This window comes from Myotis myotis, unplaced genomic scaffold (genome assembly GCF_014108235.1).
Source record: "Myotis myotis isolate mMyoMyo1 unplaced genomic scaffold, mMyoMyo1.p scaffold_m19_p_6, whole genome shotgun sequence".
NCBI classification, from domain to species: Eukaryota; Metazoa; Chordata; class Mammalia; order Chiroptera; family Vespertilionidae; genus Myotis; species Myotis myotis.
In genome coordinates, this window is record NW_023416368.1 from 32,218,696 (window position 1) to 32,245,262 (window position 26,567).

The following is a 26,567-nucleotide window of genomic DNA, read 5'->3' on the forward strand; positions in this document are numbered from 1 at the left end:
CTCTTTGCTCTAGTATCCCTTGTATAATCACACCAAAATGTGTTTATCAATTCTCCAATTCATGGATATATGGGTTACTTTTGGTCTTCATAAATACATATATTGCTGCTATGAAAAGTCTTACACAGGGCTTGGTGCACAAAATCAAGCATTTCTTCAGGGTCTGTGTCTAGGCGTGGAATTGCTTAGTCTTTACGCATTATCAGCTGTTTACAAAATGAGATCCTTTCAGATGTTTTCATTTTTACTAACTGATGGGTATAAAATGGTATTTCATTGTGGTGGTTATTTATTTGCAATTATTTGATTACTAGTAAGGTTGATAATTTTCATACTCTCAGTCCATTTCAGGTTCCTCTGTGATGATTAAGTTTATCTTTTGTCCATTTTTTCTGTTGAGTTTTGAGAAGAATTAATTTTATATTCCAAATACTTTTTTTCTCAAGAACATATATTGCAAATATACTTTCATTTTCTGGGTGTTTTTTACTTTATGGCAGTTTTTTATGAACAAAAATTTTTAACTTTGCTGTCAAATGTAACAATCTTTCCTCTGTAGTTAGAATTTTTGCCACCATTTTAAGGAATCATTTCCTACCCCAAAGCTATACTCTACAGGGGTGAGGAAAAGTAGTTTTACAGTTGTGAGTACACAAAACACAGTTTATCCTTGTATTCTTTTTAATTAATTATTTTATTATTTATTTGTACTATTTGTTTTATTATTGTTGTTATTTCATATCTTTATGATTTATCTTTTAGGTAATGATGGCTGATAATTTAACCTACTTTTGCCCATCCCTGTATTCTCCAATAGTGCCTCATAAATTTACGTTTTCAACTTTCATCTTAATTTTTGTCATACTTTAGGAATGAATCCAATTATATATTTTTATGTGCAAATAGTCCTAGTACCATTTATTGACAACCCCTTCCTTGAATTACTAAGTCCAATATCTGAAACCAAACCTCTCCCAGCACCATGCACACATAAACACACACACAAATCTGTTTTTGTATTATTTTTTAGGTTTAGTAAAGAAAGATAAAACATGAAAATATTAACAGAAACATGATATAATATTACTATCAAATTATACTAAGGCAAAATGTATCTTTAAGGATAAAATAGGGTCTTATTAATGATGGAAAGAGAAAATTCACCAGAAAGACTTAACCATCCTGATCCAGCATAAATGCAACCATACAGTTTCAATGTGTATAAGATAAATAAGTAAAACTGAGAGGAGAAATTGATCAATCACCACAGGATATATTAACACATCTCTCTCAGAAAGTAGTAGATCAAGCGGGCAAAAAAAGTAAGGCAATAAAAGATTTGAACAAGAAAATAAACAATATTGATCCAGAAAATATCCTACAAATAGAATAAACATTCTTTTCAAGCACACACGAATAATTCACAAAAACTGACCACGTTCCAGACCATGAAAGAAGTCTGAATCAATCAATCCTTACCACATACTGAATTCTCTAACTACAATGCAATAATAATAGAAAGCAATAGCAAAATAACACCTTTCAAAGTCTATTTGTACAGCTCTTGAGGAGTTTTTCATAGCTTGCCAAGCTCTTGAAAAGAGACCTCTCCCTTGAGAGTAAAAAACAAAACAAACAAACAAAAAACGTAACAATGTAGTCTATGGAGTCAAGCAGACTCACCTGGGGATTCCAGCTCCATTACCTGCCAGCCTTGTGACCTCAGGCAAGTGTCACAGCCTTTCTGTGCCACTGTTTCCTTTCACTTAGAACGGAAAGGGCTATAGCAGGATTCAATGAGATAATACACAGAACTTGGCATAAAGTAAGACCACATAGAAATAGCTAATGTTGGGAGTTTTCGCTTTTATTAATTTCTTATTTAATTGTGTTTAGTTTTAATACTGTTGTTATTATTAAGATTTGGTTCTCAACATCACCAAGTGCATTTCCCTTAGGTTTTCTATCCTGGCATAAGGCACCTTTTTCAAATCTGAACTACTGACTCAGGTTCAATCACAGTAGTGTAATAGGAGAGGCCAACCAACCAACTAGCTTCTAGTTTTTCTTTTTTTTAAAATTTTTTTATTGATTAAGTTATTACATATGTGTTCTTATCCCCACGTTACCCCCGCTCCCCGCCCCCCCCCCCCCCCACATTTTGTGTGTGTTCTACTTTCTTACACTTGGTTTCTCTGGGTGTTTATGGCTTCCAAGGAAAATCCTTTTCCAATTTCCCTATTCAAAACATCCAAAGAGGTCATTCAGATTTGACTACTTTTTACCATACAAACTAATGATTTTTTTTTCTCTATTGCCATTGTCATTTCTACTTTGGAATCCTTTGTGGATGTGTGTGGAGCTGTGGATACCTGAAATGCTGATGAACTAGCAGCAGTGTCACTTGGATTAGAAATCCTGCCATGTCTCATTTAATCTCCTTGTAACAGGGAAAGTCCGCTTTTGCCAGTGAAATGGTGAGCGCTACTGTGGAACTTTGAAGGACATTTTTTACACTGGCTGAGGTAACTGGCTCCTCCTTTTCCCCTCGGTTTCTCACAGCTACCCACGCCCAATGGTGTGCATTTGTACTCTCTTCATATGATGTCATAATGTAAAGGGTCAGAGGGAAAGAGGTGCTTGCTTGATTGGAGCAAAGTTCAAGATGTGGGAAGTGTTACATAAAATCAAATTAGTGGGAGTTATGGAAAGGAGAGAGGGTCCAGGAACTTCAAAATCGACACAACCAAGATAATGAATATATCAATCACCCCCAAAATTTCTTCTTCCTAACCCTTTAACAGGTCTTGAGATGAAAGTATGTGGGCAAGTTTATCCAGGAGTGCGCTCAGGAACAACACCTGTGTGGGAGTGAGGGCAGCAGGACTGGAGAGAAGAAGAGTTGGGGTTGAACTGTGATGCAGAGGAGACAGAGGCCCTAGCCAGCTGACTCCATGTGGAGCTCTTCAGAGTTACCCCACACTGAAACAAGGGAGCCTGCCCTTTGTATCATGTCTACCAGTCACTGGATAAGTTGGCCAATGGCAGTTGCTTTTGGCCCTAGGCAATTCCTGGAGAAGAACTCAGTTGTGAACCTCAGCAACACTCCCAGCAGTTGTGGGAATAGGTACCTGGATCCTGAAGGGGAATCTGGGTGGGACACCACAAAATACACCTTCAATGGGTCAAGTAAAGGGATGGCATGGCAGACAGACCTGGTTCCTGCCCTCACAGAGTGGGGAAATTAAGTTTCTACTTTCTATGGGAGAATACCATCCAACCAAATGAAAGTTTCTGCCTTCACTGTGCCATGCACTCCTCTAAGCACTAATTATTACCTCATAACTACAACAGCCCCATTATGCCCTAGTACAGTAGATGAGGCAAGAAGCAGAGAGGCCAAGCAGTCACTCAGCATCACATGATCAGTGAGTTCTGAGCTAACCATAGAAACTCCAGGCAGTCTGGTCCTATTCTACATTTCTAACTCCTATAATCTGCTGCCTGAGTTTCTATTTCCATTCACATTCTTTTATTATAGTTTACATTGCATATCTTTGAAAGCTACTATTTTTTGGTGTTATGTTTAAAATGTGAAAAAATGGCAGTTTGGCACACACTGGTTGTATAAATCATTCAATATCTGTATTAAAAATTACCATAGTAACAATTACAAAGTTATGTGATAGTTTGTCACCACATTAGGAAAGGCTGTCATTATAGCTTGCAATCACTGACAGAGTGAAAACACCATCTCAGAATTAGTCTAACTAGAAATAGGAAATATAAGTATATGCTCCACAAGGAAGGAGTACTTGAAGGCCCAGAGCCTCATTTCTTATTCCCCAGGAAATGGTCATCTTTTACTGAATTATCCTAGTAACTGAGGGATACCAAGCTTGAGCTACGCAGCTACTTTGATCAAACGCATACCTATGGTATTTGACAAGATTCAGTCAAATAAGCAAAACCACGGTGACAGATTCAATATATTAAAAGATTATCCTAGCCGGTTTGGCTCAGTGGACAGAGTGTCAGCCCTTGGATTGAGGATCCCAGGTTCGATTACAGTCAAGGGCATGTACCTCAGTTGCAGGCTCTATCCCTGATCCCTGGCTGTGGTTGGGGCTCATGTGGAAGGCAACCAATCGGTGTCTCTCTCTCACACATCAATATTTCTCTCTTTATATCTCCCCCTCCCTTCCATTCTCTATAAAAATCAATGGAAAAATATCTTTGGATGAGGATTAACAAAAAATATATAAATAAAAATATGAATTGCAGGAAGTTGACCTTTCACAACTGGTGGAGCAGGTTAGTCCATATAAAGCTATTCCACCTGCTCTGGCACTGGAGCATGAATATGCAGACAGGTCATCAGAAAGAGAAGATAGATGCAAAATGGGGGAAGCAAAGAAAAACTGAAACTTATGAAGATGAGTAGAAAAGACTAGTACCCACTGCACACTATCACTGTCTCCAAGCTCCTACTCTGACAATGGAGGTATCCTGGAGGGAAGGCTGGCCCCCAGCCTCACAAAGCTAAGCACACGTCTGGCCCAAGAATCAGAGAAGCTGAAGGCAGAAAGGCAACAGGAGCTAGCTGGAGGTGAGCCAGCATATCAAGTTCAGCATGTGACAGCACGCAGTGGGCTGCGGCAGCACCTCGTGTCCTGCACTGACTTGGGCATAAATAAAATGGCTACTGCTTCACTTCCACCTGTCACACCCCCTGCAAAATGTGTGGTGTGGCCCAAGTGACTTATAATTATGCAGGGAAAATAATGCTGGGAAGTGTAGCTTTTTACCTAAGTTGATACAGTACAAATCCACCACACCTATTATTGAAGGCAGATCTAGCACAAGAGGGAACTGATCAGATGTTCTACCTGAGAAAAATGTCACCTTAGATCTTCTCAAAGCAGCCCTTGGCATTATGTACGCAAAGACTTTGTTTCCCGAAGAAACAGTGATCTCCATATTTGTCATTATAAATTTATATCCATTACCTTAGTTATTTCTCATGGTTAGTTCCATATTACTCTTATTTGTAAACAAATGCATTAGATCTTAGAGAAGTTAACAGGTTTACTCAAAAGTACACATTTATAAATCTGGGACCCAGGACCCTATGATTCCTAACTCCTGCCCATCACCAATTCATCCTGCTACTCCTATGGTACTAGTTAGCAAAAAGCTTTTCAATCATCAGTCTTGATGAAAACCTGAGAAGAGCCAGACTCTTCTACTAGTATATTGCCCTGGTATAGCCCCGCTGTTTCCTGAGTACTTACTGAGTCAAAGGCCCATAGAGAATGACAACTAGAAGGATGCCAAGAGATGGTCTGCACCCCCCCAACCCCCGCCCAAGAAAAACAAGGAAGGAAAGGGAAAAGAAGATTTAAAGTTCAGGAAGAAAGTCAGAGAGGAGAACCACAGGTCTGTTAAGGGAATATTCAGCAGAACTAAGGTGGGAAAAAGATGTATGAGCACAGAAAGGAAAGTCCTCATGCATTTTCAAAAGGAAAAGGGTTTGTCTAGTCATGAGCAGCTCAAGGTCAAGTCAGGATTTTAGTGTGGGCTCCAGTGAAAGACACAAGTCCCACATCTCTCAGACCTCTGTAAGCCCACACTGTTATGAGCAAAATGGCCTTAACATTTCTCTAACTTGACTAAATTTTAAACAGGTCTTCCTTTTCTTAGAGCATTTGCTTGAAAACAAAAACAAAAGAACTTGTCCTTATAAATCCTTTCTCTGCTTCTTTGAGATGCAAATCTCTAAAAAGCTTCTTATGAAAGTTAGAGGACAATTATACCTAAAACAAACAAACAAACAAAAAAAACTTCCTACCAGTTTACAATCCTTTAATGTCTTTCTCAAGAACCTGAGAGCCATTAGGACAAGGGCCTAACTTCCCATGGACACTGCTTAAAGTTGTAAAACTACCTCCTATCAAGAAGATACAGAAGATTTACTTTTCCTTTGGGTAAGGCCAATTAGCAAACGCAAGTGGCCTATGATCCTCCCCGCTCCCTTCCTAGCTCTTTAAAACATCCAGCTCTTTAACGCTGAAAAAAATAAAGCTTCAGGAAAGAAGAAGATCAAATATGAGATGGACTGACTCCATTAAAGAAACCATGAGCATGAGTGTACAGGAGTGGAGCAGGGCTGTTCAGGACAGGACATTGTAGATGGACATCACTCATTCATAGTTCCCAGGAGACAGAGCCAACTCAGTAGCATGTAACACAGCAGAGTAGAGGTCAGATTGGGTTCTGGTCTCTCTCTCTCTCTCTCTCTCTCTCTCTCTCTCTCTCTCTCTCTCTCTCTGTCTCTTTCTCTCTCTCTCTCTCTCTCATTATAGTAGCCTTGTATAAGTTCTTTCTTACCTGTTTAGCTTTGTCTAGTACAATTTTTGTTTGCACAATCATAAGCCCAATATGGAAGGGCCTCACATTTAACTTTGGTCTGCCTGGAGGGAAACATTACTTCAAGAGGGAAACATTACTTCAAGAGGCAGATAATGTTAGATTATCCCACTTTCAGAGATGCCATGTTTGATTACTTGGTTAAGGTGTTGAACATCAGATCTGCCCATAAAAGTGCATTTTTCCTCCTATTTCAAATAATCTTTGGAGAAATACTTTGAGACCACATAAATATCCTTTTCCTCAACAATCTTTCACCCAATGGTTTCAGCATTCACTAATCCCCCTAGTTTGAATCAATTGTTACATTGGGGTAAAAATGATGATTTTATTGTGTTATTCCATCTATATTTATGATCTAACATTCTTTTATAAAAAGAACATTTCTTCTCTCTCTTGATACTTCCCACACAACTCTCTCCTCTCATCACTATGAACTCATGAATTCAGTTTTCACTTGCCAATTATTATACTTTATAATATCTAACTTGTCCCAAGCCAGCTTTTATATTTTTCTTTTTAATGAACCCATTAATCTTTGTGCACTTATACTTGCTTTTTGACATGAGATTTTTCAGGCTTTCCTTGCAAATTCCCTGCTCTGGGCCTGAAAATAGCCATTTTTCTAAGGAGTACTTCAATAGTGAATAGTAATCAGAAATCCAGATCTGGGTGCCAACTATACTCAATACCACTAAAGTGGATTTGCTTAAAACCCTTTCAGCTAACAGCTAGAAAGTATGCTTGTTTTTCCAAGTTATCTATCAATCAATCTACTTATCCGTCTATATGTGTATACATATGTATGTATACATATATACATGTGATGAACTAATATTCATACTTTTCACTGAAATCAATCCTATAATGTTTCACTTATGAAAGAAAAAATCATGCTTCCCCAAAACATATACATTTTTTCATTATTTTGACCTATTTAAACACAAAACAGTTTCAGAATTATATCACCAATACTACCAGCAAGAACAAAGCCATGAGAAAATATAGTTCTTTTTTACTTTATATTCTATTTAGACTGTACAGTCAAAGCCCTTTATTCAAAAGTTACTTGACAATTCTTTTCTCTGTGATTATTATCAATTTAACATGCAGTTCGGTTATTTTTTCCTGCTTGTATTCAAATTTAATGTCTGCCTTTTTGTGGTTTTGTCATATTTTTGAACATTTAAAATGTTTACATGTTTAAAAATTAAAACTATATAAAAATGGTTTACTAAGAGAATTCTCATATTCATCCCTATAATCTCCACACCATCTCTATATACCCTTTTAATAAATGTTTTCTTTAATTTCTGGTTGATATATCCTGTTTCATTTCGTAAGAATAAGCAATTTCCCCTTCTTTCTTACACAATAGGTATCCTATTGTATGCACTCCATTATACCCAGGATTCACAGAGAGCTCCCTTATTCTTCCTCTTTGGCTACATTGTACTCCATTGTATGGAGTACTGTGTTTAATTCAATCCCTGTCCTTCAAGTGATGATTTAGAGTGAATGCAATACTTTGTTGTTACAACTTATTCCTGAATGAAAACCTTGCACATATGCTTTTACATACTTGTGAAGATATGTCTGTGGGGCAAGTTTCTAGAAGTGGCATTTCTGGGTCAAAAGGTAAATGCATATGTAATTTTGTTCAATATCATCAACTTCCTCCAGAGGCGTTGCTATCATTTTTGCAGTCCCACCAGAAATGCATGAAAGTATCTAAATTTCTGCAGCCTTGACAAATGTGTTGTCTAGATTTTGAACTTTCTACCAATCTGAGAGACGAGAAATGTTCTCTCAATATGCATGAAAGTATCTAAATTTCTGCAGCCTTGACAAATGTGTTGTCTAGATTTTGAACTTTCTACCAATCTGAGAGACGAGAAATGTTCTCTCAATAAAGTTTTAAATTACATTTTATTATAAGTTGAAAAACCTTGGCATGTATTTAAGGGCCATTTTTAAATTTTGTTTTTATGAACTGTTTGGGGTTTTTCTCCATTTATATCATATTTGTGGGGGCTTTTCTTGGTTATTTTTTTTATTCAGAGAGGAAGAGAGGGAGAAAGAAATAGAAACATCAGTGATGAGAATCATTGATGGGCTGTCTCCTGCACACCCTACACCTGGAATCAAGCCTGCAATCAGGGCATGTGCCCTGAGGGGAATTGAGCTGTGACCTCCTGGTTCATAGGTCAACGTTCAACCCCTGAGCCACACTGGCCAGGCTTTTCTTGGTTATTAAAAATTTTTTTAGTTACTAAAGAAATTAGCCCTTTAGCCATAATATAACTCCCCTGTCATTGGTCTTTTGACTTTGCATGGGGTATTTTGCCATGTAAAAATTTTTTTATTTTTATGAGGTTGATATTATCTACCTTTTCTTTGGTTGTTTCTACATTTTAGATTATAGTTTGAAAGTTTCTTCATGCCCACATCGAGATAAGTCAGCCATGTTTTCTTATATTATTACATGGTTCATTTTTACATTTAGATTCTGATCCACTTGAAATTTGTTTTAGTGATTGGTATGAGAGGTGAAACTTATTTCTTTTCCAAATGACAACCCAGTTGTCCCACAATTGTTTATTTTAAAAGTCCACATTTTCTAAAACAGAGAAAACTTGAGGCACAGAATTAGTTTTCTGAGTCATGGATGAGCTAAGCAGCAAAAAAAAAAGGGGGTGGGGGGTGAGGGTGGGCCAGCTCAGAGACTGACAACCATGGGAAAACCACCATCAGCTCTAGGCCAACGTATCAAAGAGAGGAGGAAATGTTCCTGAGGTCCAGGGTTTAGGGCCACCAAGCAAATGCAGGCATCACAAGAGTCAGTACAATGAGATCTGAAACTCTCCAGCAGCTGCACTTGCTGCCCAAGTATACGTTATTATTTTTTAAATATGTTATGATTGATTTCAGAGAGAAAGGGAAAGGGAGAGATAGAAATATCAATGATGAGAGAGAATCATTTATCAGCTGCCTCCTGCATGCCCCCTACTGGGGATTGAGCCCGCAACCCAGGCATGTGCCCTTGACCAGAACTGACCCCGGGACCCCTCACTCCACAGGCTGATGCTCTATTCATTGAGCCAAACCACCCAGGGCTGCTGCCCAAGAATATAGAGAGGTGTACAAATACCTCCTTTCCCCCTGCCCTTCAATCTCCCAGTGGTTCCAATGGACCAAATGCATATGAATGCCAGCTAATAGGGAGCCTGAGGCATGCAGCCAGCCAAGTTTAGCCCCATTGCAAAATAGAAGCAATATGGGTGAGGGGGAAGAACTGTTCTGAGGGCAAAGGGCCAGCACAGCAAACAGAAAGAACTGTAAAATGAACTCTTTATCTTTTTATTAAAATAAACTAGAGGCCTGGTGCACAAAATTCGTGCAGGGTGGGGGGTGTCTCTCAGCCCGACCTGCACCCTCTCCAATCCAGGAGCCCTCGGGGAATGTCCAACTGCCAGTTAAGGCCCGATCCCTGTGGGCAGTTGGACATCCCTCTCGCAATCTGGGATCTCTAGCTCCTAACTGCTCACCTGCCTGCCTGCCTGCCCTAACCACTCTGCCTGCCTGCCTGATCTCCCTAACTGCCCTCCCCTGCTGGTCTAGTCACCCCTAACTACCCTTCCCAGACAGCCTGGTTGCCCCTATTAACTTTTTTTTTTAATCTTATCCCCTTCACACACAATTGTATTTGACTTCCTTATTGGCTCTCCCTCTCACACAATTTTTCTCTCCTTTATGTAACACTTTTTCCTACTAACTCATCATTTATAAACTTTTCTTTCCTCCTTATTTCCTACTTCTGTTCCATCATCCTTCTTCCCATCTTTTTCCTACCCTATCTCTCCCCACATTCCTTTTTTCCTTTATCTTTACCCCTGCCCTCCTGCCCCTTTTCCTTCCTTCCCACCTTAATTTTTTTCTTCACTTCTTCCTTCAGACTTGCTTTGCTCCCTCCCCCATTTCTTCCTTCTTCCCATTCTCCTTTTAAGCTCTACCGGCTCCCCTTTAAAACTTTTCTTCCCTCCCTATTTCTCTCTCATCCTACCGTTTCCATACATTCTTCTCTACTTACTTCCACTATTTTAATATCTATCTATCTACCTGCCTAATTATTCACTATCATTTATCTTTTTTCTTTTCTGACTTCCAATTTTATTTTTTTTATTTTTTATTGTTTAAAGTATTACATATGTCTCCTTTTTCCCCACTGACCTCTCCCCAGCTGCTCCCACCCCCCAGCACATGCCCTTACTCCCTACTGTGTGTGCCCATTAGTTATGCTTATATGCATACATACAAGTCCTTTGGTTGATCTCTTACCCCACCTTCCCACCCTCCCCTGCCTTCCCTCTGAGGTTGGATAGTCTGTTCGATGCTTCTAAGTCTCTGGATCTATTTTGTTCATCAGTTTATGTTGTTCATTATATTCCACAAATAATGATATCATGTGATATTCATCTTTCTCCAACTGGCTTATTTCACTTAGCATAATGCTCTCCAACTCAATCCATGCTGTTGAGAATGGTAGGAGTTCCTTCCTTTTTACAGCAGCATAGTATTCCATTGTGTAGATGTACCACAGTTTTTTAATCCATTTATCTACTGATGGGCATTTAGGCTGTTTCCAAATCTTAGCTATGGTGAATTGTGATGCTATGAACATAGGGGTGCATATATCCTTTCTAATTGGTGTTTCTAGTTTCTTGGTATATATTCCTAGAAGTGGGATCACTGGGTCAAATGGAAGTTTCATTTTTAGTTTTTTGAGGAAACTCCATACTGTTCTCCACAGTAGCTGCACCAGTCTGCATTCCCACCAGCAGTGCACAAGGGTTCCTTTTTCTCCACATCCTTGCCAGCATTTGTTGTTTGTTGATTTGTTGATGCTAGCCATTCTGACAGGTGTGAGATGGTAACTCATTGTCGTTTTGATTTGCATCTCTCGGATGATCAGCGACTTTGAGCATGTTTTCATATGTCTCCTGGTCTTTCTTCTATCTTCTTTCGAAAAGTATCTATTTAGGTCTGTTGCTCATTTTTTGATTGAGTTTTTCTCTTCCTTTTGTTAAGTTGTATGAGTTCCCTTTAAATGTTGGAGATTAAACCCTTTTTGGAGATAACATTGGCAAATATGTTCTTCCATGCAGTGGGCTTTATTTTTTTGTGTTTGTTTCTTTTTAATTTTTTATTGATTAAGGTATTACAAATGTATCTTTATCCCCTCAATGTCCCCTCATTCCCCCAGTCTTGCCCTCACCCTCACCCCCTGTTGTCTGCATCCATCGCTTATGCTTATATGCATGCATACAAGTCCTTTGGTTGATCTCTCTCCCTTACCCACACCCTCCCTTACCTTCCCTCTGAGGTTTGAGCATCTGATCGATGCTTCTCTGTCCCTCAATCTGTTTTTTGTTCATCGGTTTATGTTGTTCATTATAGTCCACAAGAGAGTGAGATCATATGCTATTTATCTTTCTCTGATTGACTTATTTCGCTTAGCATAATGCTCTCCAGTTCAATCCATGCTGTTGCAAATGGTAGGAATTCCTTCCTTTTTACTGCAGCATAGTATTCCATTGCATAGATGTGCCAAAGTTTTTTAATCCACTCATCTGCTGATGGGCACTTAGGTTGATTACAAATCTTAGCTATTGTAAAGTGTGCTGCTATGAACATGGGGGTGCATATATCCATTCTGATTGGTGTTTCTGGTTTCTTGGGATATATTCCTAGAAGTGGGATCACTGGGTCAAATGGGAGTTTGATTTTTAGTTTTTTGAGGAAACTCCATACTGTTTTCCACAGTGGCTGCACCAGTCTGCATTCCCACCAGCAGTGCATGAGTGTTCCTTTTTCTCCGCATCCTCACCAGCATTTGTCATTTGATTTGTTGATGACAGCCATTCTGACAGGTGTGAGATGGTACTTCATTGTAGTTTTGATTTGCATCTCGGATGATTAGTGACTTTGAGCATGTTTTCATATGTCTCTTGGCCTTCCTTATGTCTTATTTTTAAAATTATCTATTTAGATCCGTTGCCCATTTTTTTGATTGGGTTGTCTTCCTTTTCTTAAGTTGCATGAGTTCCCTGTATGTGTTGGAGATTAAACCTTTATTGAACATATCGTTGGCAAATATGTTCTCCCATGCAGTGGGTTTTCTTGTTGTTTTGTTGATGGTTCCTTTTGCTGTGCAGAAGCTTTTTATTTGGATATAGTCCCATTTGTTTATTTCCCCTTTAGTTTCCATTGCCGCAGGAGCTGCATTGGTGAAGATATTGCTTTGGAATATATCTGAGATCTTGCTGCCTGTGAATTCCTCTAATATTTTTATGGTTTCCCGTCTTAAATTTAAGTCGTTTATCCATTTTGAGTTTAGTTTTGTGTACGGTGTAAGTGGTGGTCTAGTTTCAGTTTTTTGCATGTATCTGACCAAGTTTTCCAGCACGATTTATTGAATAGACTGTCTTGACTCCATTGTATTGAGAAGGCTAAAAAGGGCTAATTTAAATGTAATCCTGATATTTTGGGGGCTAGCAACTGGAACCCATGCCAACAAGCTAACCTATAATTAAGTAATTACCTCCTTCCCAGAAACTGGTCTTGCAGAACCTGTTACAGAGGCCATAAACCTGTGAACAGTGCACTCCCCGGAGGGAGGGTTGTTACTGCTGGCGCTGGCGCCAGGCCAGGCTATCAGATATGGCCTGGAGACCACACACACACACACACACACACACACACACACACACACACACCGCCCGTAACACCTGAGGGCCTTCTTGCAAAGCCCGCGGAAAAGCCCGAAAGCATAATCCATATTTGTGGGACAAAGATCACAGGGAGATATAAAATGAAGGCCCCTGCATGTATCGGTACTCTGATTTGGAAATCATTCCCAGAGTCCGCCAGTGTAATTAAAACAGTGTTCCTCCACTTCTTCAAAGCATCGCTTGGTTTTTCTGGGGTCTTCTTGCAACAGTATGTTCTTGCCTCCTTTGTCAAATATTAATTGAGCATAGTGGTTTGGGTCAATTTCTGGGTTCTCTATTCTATTCCACTGATCTATATGTCTGTTCTTGTGCCAGTACCAGGCAGTTTTGAGAACCATGGCTTGATATGTGGTATTCAGATCCCTCCTATTTTGTTCTTCTTTCTCAGGATCGCTGCAGCTTTTCGGGCTTTTTTAAAATTCCAGATGAATTTTTGGAGAGTTCTTTCTAGATCTGTGAAATATGCCACTGGTATTTTAATGGGTGGTGCATTGAATTTATAGATTTCTTTGGGTAGTATGGACATTTTAATGATGTTGAGTCTACTAATCCATGAACATGGTATGTTCTTCCATCTGTTTATGTCTTCCTCTATCTCTCTTTTCAACATCTTGTAGTTTTCTGAGTACAGGTCTTTTACCTCCTTAGTTAAGTTTATTCCTAGTTATCTTAATTTTTTTGTACAATGGTAAATTGGATTGTTTTTGTAATTTCTCTTTCTGTAAGTTCACTATTGGTGTATAAAAATGCCATAGATTTCTTGGCGTTAATTTTGTATCCTGCTACTTTGCCAAATTCATTTATTGAGTCTAATAATTTTTTGATGGGAGTCTTTAGGGATTTCTATGTACAGTATCATGTCATCTGTGAATAATGATAGTTTTACTTCTTCTTTTCCAATTTGGATGCCTTTTATTTCTTCTTATCTGATCACTATGGCAAGTACTTCTAGTACTATGTTGAACAGGAGTGGTAAAAGCAGGCATCCCTGTCTTTTCATACGCCTGGTGGCCATCTGGATGTACATTACTCTGATACAAAAACCAGGCAAGGACTTCATACAAAAAAAGAAAATTTCAGGCCAATATCTCTGATGAACATAAATGTAAAAATCCTAGACAAAATATTAGCAAATTTAATATAACAGCACATTAAAAGGACCAAACACCACAAACAAATGCAATTCATTCCAGGAATGCAATAAGGATGGTTCAATATCAGCAAATCAATCAATGTGATACAGGACACTAGTAAAATAAAAGATAAAAATCATATCATCATCTTAATAGATGTAGATAAAACATCTGACAAGATGCAACAAGTATTTACAATCAAAAATTCTCAATAAAATGGGCATAGAAGGAAAGTGCCTCAACATAATGAAGGCCACATATGACAAACCCTCAGCTAACATACTACTCAACAGTGAAAAACAAGACAAGAATGTCCCTCTCACTACTTTTGTTAAACAAAATACTGGACGTCCTAGCCAGAGGAATTAAGTAAGAAAAAGAAATAAAAGGCATGCCAATGGGAAAGGAAGAGGTAAAACTGTTTTGTATTTTATATATCCCCGTAGGCCATCTGTTGCAGGTTGAGAAACAGATCAGAGATAGAGTTCAGAGTGCAAGATGTTTATTTTGTAATCTAAATTGTTGAAGAGAGGAAGAAGGGAATAGGATTGTGCAGAGAGAAAATACAGGCCTGATCAAACCTTTGCCATACTCTGAAGTGAGTACAGCCTTGTGCCAAGCCATAATGGCTGGTATATCCTGAGATTTTAACAGAAACTACACATAGTATCTTTTCCCATCAGTGATAACCCCTAATACTTTTACATCTGCCAGACTGAAGGATCTAAGCAGGACTGCTTACACTACAACCTGGTCCTGCTGGAAAGTCACTGATTTCTCCAGGTCCTAGACCTAGACTGACCAATTAAATGGAGGCACCTTGGGGACTATCACCTCTCCTTTAAATCCTGAAGTGTGCCATTAATTTCCATTATTTTACTTCTCCAGTATGCTATGTCCTTTTTTTATTTTACCATCTTGTCTGGTGGAGTGTGGGTTTTTTTTCTTGGTTTGGTTTTTCTTGCTGTGATAGTTCTTATCCCATATGACTAAGACAGAATGTAGAGGTTACATTAACTGCCGAGTATGCCAAACTCATTTAACATCCTGGGACCATGGAAATGGACATCAGGTGAGCTCAAGGACTCAGTGGACCTCCTGTAAGCTCAACATTGACCAGAACTCCATTTATTACCTTATCACTGTATACCACCACTCAACAAGGGGGCCATGAGGAGGTCTTGAGTCTATGGATATTAATGTCAACTCAGACCCTGTGTCTAATAGATCTCAAAATGCCTGGGCATTCCACTTTCTCTTTTCTCCCAGTAAACAACAATAAGAACTTTCAGATAAGGGCTAGAATAATCATTGCCATATAAAGAACCTAGATGTTCTTTTTCCTAGGAATCAATCCAACACTTCAATCAGTGGATTCCAGGTCTGAAAACTGGATCAGATCCAGAAACTGAACAAAAGATCATGACTTTTTCCCCCCAACAGACTATATATTTTAAAGCAGTTCTAGGTTCACAGCAAAACTGAACAGAAAATACAGAGAGATCCCGTATACTCTCTGGTTCCCACACCTGCACAGCCTCCTCTACTATCAAATCCCCCACTAAAATAGTACATTTGTTAAATCTACATTAACACATCATTATCACCCAAAGTGCACATTATACATTAGTGTTCACTCTTGATGTTGTACAGTCTATGGGTTTGACAAATGCATAATGATACAAATCTACCATTATAGTACCATACAGAATAGGTTCGCTGCCCTAATAGGTTCTTGTGTGCTCCACCTATTCATCCCTCTTCTTCTTGCTAACCCCTGACAACCACTAATCCTTTTACTATCTCTAGTTTTATCTTTACCAGAATTTCATATAGTTAGAATCATATAATATGGAGCCTTTTCAGGTTGGTATCTTTCACTAAGTAATAAACATTTAGGATCATGACTTTTTATCGAAGTAGCATATTCTCAGCCTACTGATCATTCTTTCTTGATTTTCCTACAGGCATAAGCTGAATATTAGTTCAGCTATCCATCTAGTTTGTCTTTAGAGATCTATTTTCTACTAATCATTTCCATAACTCTATATATGATCACTCTCTTGCCTGCCCCGCCAGTCTTGCTGGTTTACAATTTTGCAACAGCTTGGTTTAGGATGTTTAAGCAATGCTACCTGACCACCATTATTTCAAGGTCCTATATGTACATTGTTACCAGTGAGCCAAGTTCTAAAGCAAAACTATCCTACTGCCACCCCTGGACTACAGAGAAGATATACCCCTAAAAATTTTAGTGATACTGGATGGCCCCTCCAACCAGTGCATTTCTTATGCCCTTGATAAAAGATATGTCCTTTAGGTCCCATGAACTTAATCATCTCATGGCCTTCTAGCCAAACATAACAGATCAAAATCAACATCCCCACATCTGTAAGCTTGTTATTCTGATAAACCTACATTAACACATCATTATCACTCAAAGTGCACATTTTAATTAGAGTTCATTCTTGGAGGTGTACAATCTATGGGTTTGACAAATGTATAATGATATGTATCTTCTGCCATGGAATTGTGTCATTTCAACTTTGTAATGTGGGCCACTGCTTTTATCTTGCTTACTGGGGCCATCCTACTAGTAAGTTCACACTATCCCCTGGAATCCTTGTAAAAATGTTAAATCCTGTAATTCAAAAGAGCATTTCTAAGTCAATAAACTCTTCATTATCAAATTTTTATTTCAGGCCCCTTGATCAAGTGTCCTTATACTCCAATCCCACATGTACTCTGTGACTCCTTCTAGTACATGTTGGCTAGTTCTTGTAGCACTATCCCCTTTCATGCCTTATCAGACTCAGAACATACTCTGCTGAATTACTCTATAGATATGTCAACTCAGATCCTCTGAACAAATGAACCCCAGTGATAGCCTGTGAACAACTTAACCTCTGTGGGCAGTGGGGAAGGTGGCGTGGGTCCTAGAGCTGCTACATGATATGTCATAGGTAAGAGGCCTATATCATGCTTCCCAGTGCAAGATGGTGAGATGAGTGGGCCACTTCTGTAGGTTCAAGGGCTCAGGGGTGTATGGAAAGTCAGAATCTTCACAAACATCCATGCAGATATCCTCATCCCATTAGAGTCCTACATTTTCCCAACCAAGGAACTGAACTTAGCTTGACAAACCTATATTGGTTTGGCATTTAGTCATCTCTGAAATTTAGTACTCTGAATATTAATTCCTAGTCTTAGACTTCGATTTTCTCTACCCATCCACAAGAGTTAATAAGAGCTTCTCTGTGTGCAACCAAGTGGTCCTCTGCTTTTTATACCTGGATTTCAATGGCCTATTACACACCCTCCACTACTCATTATCTTTCTGTTGGGCATCAGTGGCATTTAACAATAGCCATCAATACCATTGTACTTACCATTATTATTTCTCCTTAAGTTTTAAATGTATAATATATCACACCTGATAAAGTATTCTCTTCCACCAGTATAACCTCCAGACTAAGCACAAGTAAAGGTTTCAGAACTGGACCATCACCTCGGTTCAGGAGCTGTATACATTCCACATATGACCACTGAAGAGGTCCTCACTGCCAGTTGGATGGTGATGATCCAGCTTCTCTGGAAGCAGACACTAAGAGAGGGTTTGATGTGAAAGATCAACATTTATGAAAAAAAACTAGAGATGAAGTAGGATTGGGCAGAGACAGAAATCAAACTACGGTAATTTGGCCAATATGGCAGTGACCTCTGGAGTAAGTATTGCTCATTAGAGGGTCCCTAAAATGGCCTATATATTCCCATCTTTCTCAGTCACTGAATACAGTCTACCCAAGAAAAGGTAGGACCTTAGATATGGTGGATCTTTGTAGCTAAGGCAGACACTCAAGAATCTGAAAGTAGGGTCTATAAACTGACTGCTATCCCTGTGCAAGGGGATCTCCATGAATAAGTAATTATTTCATATTAATTGCTATTTGCTTTTAAAAAAAACTTTAATAGGTTACTGGCCAATTATAGCTGATATAAATTTTGTAAAGTCATAACCATTGGAATCCACAAAACTATGAATCAAACTGGAAGATAAATAATTTTCCATAAAACACATACAAAATGAACAAGATTAAATTAGTATTCTTCTTATCACTACATTGAAACACAGTGCCATTTCTAGTCATTCCCCATCTGTGAATAAAGACACACTTTTTCATGACTTGAGAACCATCTAGAGCACAGGATTCTTTCCAGGTATTGTGCTCACTCTGGGGACGTTTTCCGGTGATATTGCAATCAAAGCAAGATGAGAGTGAGTCTTACTCTTTTTGAATATGAGCTTAACATAGTGGATTTTGGACAGTCCAAGTAGTATTTTTTTCAATGAAACTGATTTGCATCACTTTCTTAAATCAAAAATGAAAGAAGAAGTCTGCTCAGTATATTGCTCTTTGTATTTAGGAGAAATAGCCAGGACTGTTCAGTAACTGAACAAAATAGCACAGACTATTAAAGAGCATTTTTAGAGTAGAAAAAAGAGAATGAACATTCCAAAGGATTCAGTCATTTGAAAGACTTTCATACTTATGGCTGCAGTTTCTAAAACAATTTTGTCTTACAATTAATAAGACTAGTGTTTCTTCAAAGTGTGATTTATGAATCATCTTCATCAGATTCACCAGAAGTTTTGGGAGGGAAATGCAAATTCTCTGGAGAAGCACCATAAATTTGTATTTTTATATTTTAACAGGCTTGTTAGGTGATTATGGAACACGTAAAGTTTAAGAACCACAAATCAATATAGTATGTTCACTGTTTAGTCAGAGAGTAAGCTGTTAAGCAATAATTAAAACTGACATATGCTAAGCTCTGACTATGTGCCAGGCATTTCTGCAAGCACTTCATGTGAATTCTCTCTATTATTACTTTCATTATATAAGTGAGGGACACACTTAGGAAATGGAATAGATGGAATTACTAGTAAAACACAGGATGTTTGGCTAGAAGTGGTATGGACTCTACTGTAACCCTGGGAGAAAACAAAGCTCAAGACCTTACACATGAACCTTAAACACCTTCTAGTCCAAGAGCTAATAGTCTTCATTTATTTTTAATTTAAATTCTTTATTGTTTACTAGTAAAGTATTACATAAGTCTCCTTCCCCACCCCCTATTGACCACTCCTTGGCCGCCCCCACCCCCAGCACATGCCCTCAACCACCCGCCCCATCTGTGTCCATTGGTTATGCTCATATGCATGCATACAAGTCCTTTGGTTGATCTCTTTCCCCCACACCCCCCACCTTCCCTCATAGGTTGGACAGTCACTTCCATACTTCTTTGACTCTGGTTCTATTTTTGTTCATCAGTTTATGTTGTTCATTATATTCCACAAATGAGTGAGATCATGTGATATTTATCTTTCTCTGACTGGCTTATTTCTCTTAGCATAATGCTTTCCAGTTCCATCCATGCTGTTGCAAATGGTAAGAATTCCTTCTTTTTTACAGTGAGCTAATAGTCTTCTGAACTTTAAATTTTTTTGTAAGAACCTAATTACTTCTGTGTCTTACATATTAAAATATTTTATTTTGTATTTAAGAGAGGAAGAAAGAGGGAGAAAGAGACAGAAACATCAATTACGAGAGAGAATCTCTGATCGGCTGCCTCCTGCACGCCCCCCACCAGGGATCAAACTCACAACCCAGGCATGTGCCCTTGACCGGAATTGAACCCGGGACCCTTCAGTCTGCAGGCCAACACTCTATTCATTAAGCCAAACTGGCTAGGGCTGAAAATATTTTATATGTATGTAAACATTTTTAAAATTACAAGTGTTTATCCAAGTGTCATGTATGATATCTTCTAGAAGCGATAAAGTTCTCTAATAATGTACACACTGAAGGTTGGAACCTTCACTAAACATCATCTTATCCTATCACCTTTGAAGAGCTGTCTGGCCTGATTCTGACCTCTATTCAGCTATGTACCTATAAAATAATCTGCTCACTTCCTCTATATATATAACTGTACTATAATTGACACACTTCTTAAAAATATGATTTTTAATGAGCCCATCATGAATAGAAACAAGAATATATTTCATGTCAAAATTTCATGGAGATATTCTCTTGTTTACTTACTAAAAAGACTATAATAAGACTCCATTTCCATTGTTATCAACTAAAAGCTACAACACAGTATTTTTAAGAAAGCATTTTGTAATTAAGAGTATCTTTTCTATACTGCTTCACTAATCAATATGATGAGACTCCTAATCAAAAGGATGTTATCAGTGTCACAGTTAATCTTCTAACCTTGTGGTTGTGTAAGACATTTTTAGTGAGTTACATATTTTGTTTTACACTTCAGTGCAATACTAAATAGTTCTTAACATTTTCTTCAAATAATTAAATGTATTTGTTGCTGATTATAATTTTTAAAAATTCTTTTGTCCTTCAGACTGTAAAAATGTTTAGTGTTAATCTTTTAAAACTTCTTAAAAAGGTATTTTATTCAATAAAGCACAATCTTTAGCATTAAACGGCTTTTGTAGAAGCCTACAGAAATAAAAATGCATTTGTGTCAAGCTTCTTAGAGAATTTTAACTAGAGAATTACTTTAATCTCTCTTGAGCAAGAAGAGAAGAACACTCAAACTTATTATGCATATCTTAAATGCTAACTCTTCTGGGTGCTCTGTGTATGTTATTTCCCAGTCAATTGTTACAAATTTGGAAAAAGGCATTATTATCCACTATTTACACAGGAGAACACTGAGGTTCAATGAGGTTAAGTATTATGCCAAAGGTAACACAGTTAATAAATGAATCAAAAGTTCAGTGTTTTCCCCTATATACCATGTTGTTTCCAGAGTAAATGATAGTAGCATACTAATGAACCATGCCATTTGATTTATATATAAACCTAGAATGGCCCTGTGCAATACATTATAAGCCAATTTTTTTAATCCTAACTATTGCATTTGCATACACTGTCTTTACAGACTGACAGTTATTAATCCATGACTTGATTTATTGTTCAGTGACCAAGGTCGATCCTGGGAGTAATCCTGGTTTCCCTCACACAGGCAATACAGGGTGAGGCAAAAGTAGGTTTACAGTTGTTTGTGGAAATAATAAACAACAATATAAGAATAAGCTCTGTGTTTCACATAATTTGTACTCACAACTGTAAACCTACTTTTGTTCCACCCTGAATTTCAATTAGGTTTCTCTCCAATGAGGCCAATACAATATCTTAGTGTTTAAAAGAGCAGACCACTTGTTAACATAGCAATTGGTGAGAGTGAGGACTGTGGAGGAAAAGGAGTTTTGCATTAGGAACTTCCTTTCAAAAAATGGTAAGTTACAAATGAAAACTAATCCTGTTCCAGTCTTGTTACTAACATCAGACTTGAATTACCTCTTCCTGATTCTAGACAATGCAAAAAGATATGAAACAAAAAAAGGTAAAGGTAGAAGATGCATCACTCACAGAAGGCAAAGTGGGGTGTGACCTTAAAGCTTATTAAAGGAGACTACTGTTGCCATTTTTCAGGTTCCTCTGGTTTTAGGTTTTTTTTAACTCCCTCGCTCTGTAAATTGATACAGAGACACAACAGGTAGGAAACCAGTTCATTCCTCATTTTTCATTTATTTAAACAGATGAATATTCTGCCTCAGGAGCAGAACCTGCTGCCTTATATAACTGAGGTAGGGATGTGAGGGTTGGTTGGGTGGGAGGAGGGTGGAGGGGGTAGGTAGAAATCCTGAGGAGCTCAGCAGAGTGTCTACCTCCCTAACAAAACTGTCTGAGAGAGGGGGTGGGGACTATACCAAGCCATCACCACAGTCTCACACACGGATCCTTCTCCATCATGTTCCTTGGGAAATTTCCCGCGGATTAGAGGAAAAAAAGGCACAGGAAGGCGGGTCTGCTTCAGAAGGCGAGTTTTTATCATTTCAGCACAAAGGAGGGAAGTGCGCGCTTTCACATCCTCCTAACTCCACTCACTGGACCAGCTCTATACTTCAGCACCACGGAGAGCAGCAGCACCTCGGCTACCACCCATGGGGAGCCAGATTCCCGCGACTCAACACCGGATTCCCATCATCTAAAGGAGAGATAAGCCTGCGTATTTCACTCTCAATGTAAGCAGCTATGATTCTTTCATATTGTTTTTTCCAATAGAGGTTGTTATCTTACTGGAATATGGAATTAAACTTTTATTAGTCCTCTCCCTCTCTTGAATTGCTTAAATATTTACATGTAAATCTGGATCTAAAATCTTTCTTATTTGTTGGGTTGGTAGAATTTTTTACTTCTCATTGAAAGTCTAAGTGTACAAAGCCACTTAGAAATAGACAACTCATCCTGGTAGCCCAGTCCTTTGTACTGGAGTGTAGTTTAAGCTTACAAGAGTATTATGTTCTTTTCTCCTACTTCATTACTAGCAGCTTTTTAATTTAGTGTTTGTGGTTTGTTTGTTTTTGTGTGGGGGGGTCGGGGGGTTGCATTTATCTTAATATAAATGTGAGGGTAGGATGAGGACAGAGGCTACATTTTAATAAGTAGGCACCATTAGAGAACAGGTGAGAAAAAAGAAATTATTTTATTTTTGCTTTGCTGAAAATACATCCTTTAGACATAAATTTCAACATAATGAATATGTTCTTAATAAAAGATCTAATCTGAGCAGGGATTTGACATAGATTTGAAACTCTGGAACACCAGAATCTCCCTCTTTAAGTTTGAATTTATAAATTCACTTAAATTCGATTGAATGGACATAACCAAGATGCCTCTGCCATTTGTCGTAATTTAAAGGCTTAATGGATTCAGGGTATATTTAAAGAGGAAATAATGACTGACCCTGTCTGGTTGCACTGCATGAATTTTTGCCTCAGAATGCCACCTGCTGGTGGGTCCTATTTTTTGAAGAACTGGGCACACAGATTTATGAATGAATGTACATTAAATCCAGAATATTCGTTATGGATATAATTCAAACTCACTCTCTAAGAGAACTTAAACAATAATACTGGTTCAATTATTTAACAACTTATAAAGATCTATGTCACAATTATAATTTCATAAAAATATATTTCCAAAAACATTTGTTTCTGAGCTTCAGGCATGTAGACTAGCTAACTCCTTTAGGCAGTAATTAACCCAGAAAAAAATCAGAACTATGTGGAGCATCACTGAGACTAACTGCAGATGCATGTGGTATCCTGCATGAGAACTGCCAGGATCTCTTGCTTAGGAAAAGCAATTAACATTTCTCCCCAGATAAATATTCACCATGCTACTTTTTTCAGTATTTTCATTTCACAATTTAAGAGCCTCTCTTACTCTTTTGGTAGTAGATGTTTATTTTAAACCCTGCTGTCATTGAGGTCAATGAAACAATATCTACTTTATTACAAGGCAACTATTTGGGGAACAAAACATAACTATTAGAACTTTGTTTCAGCTCTATCTGGAGCTATCCACAATGAGGTCTAAATATCCAGTTTCATAATTTCCCAGTTCCAAACAGACAAATAAGGATTTAAAAAGAAAGAAGTAAAAGAAGCACACACAACTCACTAGTTATGCTTGGATGGCTAATATATAAGGTACCTAGAAAATATTGAGAATAACCTCTTTTGTAAATGTTTACAGATATAATGATTTGGTGAAAAAATACTGATAAAATCATTTATTAACATTCAGGAGCACTAGATAATATTTTCAATCTAAGGTGCAATGGAAAATCCACATTAGCAGAATTGTTTGGAAAGTATATATTGATATAACACATTATAATTAAAAGTAGAAGGATACTTTGCTTGTTTCCTGTAGGACATGACTAACAAGGTATATGAACTCCTATATATTCATGGTATAAATAGGTGGATATATTTATTCAAAATACCTGTTGTACAAATTACTGTCTCTAGCTTAGGTGGCAACTTGAATGCTCTAGATCTACAATTATTATAATTGTAACAAACTAAAATATTTAATGTTATCCAATGTTACTAGAGCACTTACTAGGCACTGTAATTTATATGCACTATCTTATCTCAACTTCAACAGAATAAGATGATACCTAGAAATAAGTTGAATGCCTCTGGAAATACATTAAAAAATTTAGGAATATTATGCAGAAGTGGGAATGCCTCAGTCTTCTGCCTCAGTCATCCAAGGGATTTAATATACCCTTTGATGTTAGCTGTCTCATCTAGCAACTTATGTGCCATTATTTATAGTGGAGCTAACTGGAAACTAATTTTTCATTGAAACTCAGTTACAAATGGGAAATAGTAGTTAAAGGATTATATGTCTCCTATATTTGTAAGAAGGAAGCCACTATTAAACATTAATACCTCTATTTTACTTGTCTTTTTAAATGACTAACCCAAAGTCAAATATATCAAAAATATAATATAAAAATATATTAAGTTATTTGATCTTGCACCATAGGCCAGTCATTAGAAGTTCTAGATGCCAGGTATATATACCATATAAAAGCTAGTTATATTTTCCTGCTCTCAGAAATCCTGCACTCCAATGGAGCATTCTACAATCTAAAGAAATTTAGAAAAATGCAGGAGGAAGATGGATGGCAGTAGTATATCAGCCAAAAGCACTAGCTTTGAAATCAGATAGGTTAGACTCCTAATAGTAGATCTACCACTCACAAGTAGTGTAGTCTTGGCAAAGTGGTTAATTTAGCTGAGCCTCACTTCATTATCTATTAGATGAGAATAATAATAGTACTTATGTCATGCAGTAGTTTGAGAATTTAAAATGATGGTGCATGTAAAATACTCAGCAAGTGCCTGCTGTGTGGTTAGTGTGTCATAATGCTTATCATTATGATTGGTCAGGGAAGAAAAGTTAAGCTTATCATATGATTTGTATGTTTAAAATAATAATTCACATAAAGTATTTAACACAGTGTCTGTCAGATGGCAAATGTGTGATGCATGTTAACTATCACTATTATATAGTCATTTAGAAAAATAGCCAAGCTGAAAAATATCAGCATAAACTGTTAGCCAATTTGTAAATATTTATCTGAGTGTACTGATATGTAAGGTTTTGACCTTTATTGTCATGGACATTTGTATAAGGCTTTATAGTACTCAGGACATTTAACATACATCACTTCATTCCCACTGTGGTCCTGAAGCACATGGAGGATAGATTCAATGATTCTCTTTCCATTGGTAAGAGAGCTGAGGTTTAGGAGAAGGTTCCAAATCTCTTGACTATTTCACCACTGTTGTTCTGGACTAAAATTCAATATGCACACGTGTATAGACCAGAACTAGTTTTTCTTGGATGAATGACCCGACTCTTGGATTTTGTTTGCTTCTATGTTCAGTTGTGGAATGTTATAAACTGAATTGGTTTCAGGCCTGAATAATTTCCAGAGACCTATGGTGTATGTTACAATTAAAAAAAAAAAAAAAAAAAAAAAAAAAAAAAACAATATCTCTAAAAAGACATTTTGATTAAGTGGCCTTTTCTTATTGGTAATTAACAACAATCCCTGTACTTAGGGTACAGAATTCATACTTTTCATGGATCACTGACATCTGGCTTCCTTCAGACTGGCTGATGCATCTATCTGTAAGAGCAGCTTGATAAAAATAGCAACCAAGGGATTAAGAGGGAGTTTAATAATCAGTTCTCCTCTCAAACATAGTTTTGTTTCCACTGGAACCCTTCTCAATGACATCAAATGTCAACATATGCATTTATTAAAAATGAAAAACGTTATCTTAATTGAGGTATTTTTGATGAGTTTGATCACTCACTATCTCAATAATATATGCAAATAAAAATGCATTTGCATTCAAAGTTCATTTTTAAGAAAAATATCAAAGTACGGGCAATCAAATGTTAATTGCACCGTAGGGAGAATCATTTTGCTCCTTACTGGCCCTTAAACTGCGACAAGATCCCCAGAGTCTAGCAGAAAAACACATCTGATTCACAAGTGCCAGCTTTGGCCACCAGCTATGGTGGACCAAATGACTTCCTCTTTCTGACATATCTTTTATGGTTCTTTCCAACCCATGTGAACCATATAACTAAAGCCTGAGTGAAGTCAAGATTAAATAGCAAGAATATGGTGACCTAATATATTCATATTTGTATAAATGTTTAAGTGGGGGAACTAGGGAGAGGTTGGTAAAAGGGTACAAACTTTCAGCTTTAAAATGAGTAACGTCTGAAGGTCTAATATAAAA

The 26,567-nt window shown here is 37.6% G+C and overlaps 1 protein-coding gene across 1 annotated transcript in view; it reads left to right on the forward strand.

Moving 5' to 3' along the window:
- The first annotated feature begins 15,408 nt into the window (after nt 1-15,408).
- Nucleotides 15,409-26,567, forward strand: part of TRPC7 (transient receptor potential cation channel subfamily C member 7) — a 141,853-nt gene continuing 130,694 nt past the window's right edge. Inside the window, exon 1 of the mRNA XM_036312601.1 lies at nt 15,409-15,425. Coding sequence (XP_036168494.1) covers nt 15,409-15,425 — 17 coding nt within the window. The remainder of the gene's footprint in view (nt 15,426-26,567) is intronic.